Source organism: Micrasema longulum, unplaced genomic scaffold (genome assembly GCF_059751315.1).
Source record: "Micrasema longulum isolate JH-2025_06_02 unplaced genomic scaffold, ASM5975131v1 h1tg001002l, whole genome shotgun sequence".
Classification (NCBI taxonomy): Eukaryota; Metazoa; Arthropoda; class Insecta; order Trichoptera; family Brachycentridae; genus Micrasema; species Micrasema longulum.
In genome coordinates, this window is record NW_028278190.1 from 73,099 (window position 1) to 75,591 (window position 2,493).

At 34.0% G+C, this 2,493-nt stretch overlaps 1 protein-coding gene across 1 annotated transcript; it reads right to left on the bottom strand.

Moving 5' to 3' along the window:
* Positions 1-469: 469 nt before the first annotated feature.
* On the bottom strand, positions 470-1,928 carry LOC148277623 (uncharacterized). The gene has a single exon (XM_088232641.1). The coding sequence runs from the start codon at positions 1,886-1,888 to the stop codon at positions 470-472; it is 1,419 nt and encodes a 472-aa protein (XP_088088767.1). The 5' UTR covers positions 1,889-1,928.
* Positions 1,929-2,493: the final 565 nt, after the last annotated feature.

The window sequence follows — 2,493 nt, forward strand, 5'->3', positions numbered from 1 at the left end:
TAAAATATCATAAGTTTTTGTTTTGTTTTTATTTATCTTAAAAATATTTTTGAAAAAACACATTCGGTGGCTTCTAATGACATAAATACTTGACACAATAATCTCAACATGAGTTTGAATAATTATTACAAAACACAAACAAAAAGAGGACACTGGTGAATTAACAATAAGTTTTATTGTCTTGACACAATAATCTCAACATGAGTTCGAATAATTATTACAAAACACAAACAAAAAGAGGACACTGGTGAATAAACAATAAGTTTTATTGTCTTGACACAATAATCTCAACATGAGTTCGAATAATAATTACAAAACACAAACAAAAAGGGGACACTTCTGAATAAACAATAAGTTTTATTGTCTTGACACAATAATCTCAACATGAGTTCTTATAATTATTACAAAACACAAACAAAAAGAGGACACGTCTGAATAAACAAAAAGTTTTATGGCAATCAGTGTAATTTTATTCTTCACATTCTTCTTCAATAGGTTCCGGTATAAAGTCTTTACCACTTGTGCTTGGAAATGCCTCAAACCACGTATGCAACTCACAAGGAATAACGCCACCCCGACACAATTTCAATAAATCTTTTTTCTTCGCATCTGTGATCGGGATAGGGCGTTTATACACCCTTTTTACCTCATAAGTTTTATAATTAACATTATTAGGGTTTTCAACACTACTGGCATCATTATTTTCAATCTTTCTTCTTTTAGATTGTCTGGTGGATCTAACTGCTTTCTCAGATATTATTAAGTGGGGATTACTTTCCTCTAATTCTTTTTCTGCCCTTTTTCTCGTTTCCAAGAGTTCTTTTTGCCTCTCATCAGACAGGCTAACATCCAGTATTGAATAGTTGCCTTCATAGTCATACCTATATTTTATTATATTTGGCGATAACTTCTCGTATCGGAGACACTTGATTTTGAGCCAAGCAACTATTTTCCCGTCATTGTCAACAGATCGATTTTTTATTATTGTGGAAGATAAATCTTTTAAGTCTAAAATGTCTTTGAAAGACATTTCTTCGACCTCATATGGCTTTATGTCACGACGCTTACGATTGGATCTGGCCATACGCATAATGTTTTTCCAATCTGTGACGGAATTAGCTGGCATATATTTGTGTTGTTCTTCGATGGCACTATGCATACTATCTGCCTCCATGAAAGAGTGACCCGACTCTAAATATTTTTGTTCCACAATGTCTAAGTGAGTTTTTTGTGTAAGGTATAGAAATAGTGCTGATATATGTTGATTGCGGTTTTGGCCGCCGCATATATCAGAAAATATGCTGATTTCTTTTACATAACTCGGTAGCGTCTCAATCCATTTTGAAAGAGCTGTACCAATCTCGTTACTTCCTTTTTTCCCATTTAACTCAGTCCAAATATAGCAGTATGCATCGTTTGGAAGCTGACCTTCATATATTGTGACATTATAAAGTGTCAACTTTCTGACATAATACAAAAGTGATACATCACCACTAGGGATCTGCAAAATGCTTTGTAAATCAATAGTGATCGTGCGGAACGTATTATCCTCATTTGCCCTCTTTTTGTCAATATCTTTTGATATGTAACTTTTGTTTTTCCTCTCGATATGAGCATCATATTCTAGCTTTATATTGGAAAAATTGGCACATTCAGTTGATTGTTTTGCTTGGTCGTATTTGTAACATGCTAAACATTGGTCCTTTTTGGGTTTATAAAAAGACAAATTAAAAGATTTTCCAAAAACTTGCTGATAAACGTATTGCGACACAGGGTTCCTAATAAGTGTTTTACATTCTTGCAAATACAGCTCGTACATTTTTTGAATAGACAATTTCCTGTCTAGATATTGTAGTGACGATGATTTCCTACAATAATGAGATTCCATTGTAGGAAATTTACTAATGTGTTGTTTCACTATTTCTATATCAGCATCAAATGTTTTATTATGTGGGCGGTGGGCCCCACGATTGTCTTTTTCTTGAAATATACCATGAGTTCCCATCCCCTCAAAGGCTTTATTAATAGGTCCATTGCTAATATTAAGAGTGCGTTCAAAAAAAGGTTTGCAAACCCTTATCTTCTCAGTATTTTTTTCAAAAAAATAAGCGTATGTGCTTGTACGATGTTTGCCAGAAATCCCTCCCCATAGGCGCCGCTTTGGCTCTTGTTTTATGACGTGGCGTAAAATATAATCCTTTTGTCTGCAATAATCTGCCATTCCCCAATATACTTGACAAATTTCAACTCTATCATCCTCCAAGAAATTGTCGGAACATTTATAACGACAAGTACAGTGAATGGGTTTCGAAGCCTTGGCAGGTTTTGCAACTCCTTTGTAGTTTTTGTATGGCAAGCATTTAAACTTATTTTCACGGTTAGTATTTTTTTTCCAACCTTCTTTATTCTCTTGATACCACCGTGTAGTTTTCCTTTTTTTCTTACCTGCGTTAATTGGCGCGTCATTATTTTTTTCAGATGTACTGCTATTTT

What these genes read in the sequence shown, in the direction of transcription:
- LOC148277623 (XM_088232641.1), bottom strand. Translation starts at nt 1,888, where the DNA reads ATGGAATCTCATTATTGTAGGAAATCATCGTCACTACAATATCTAGAC.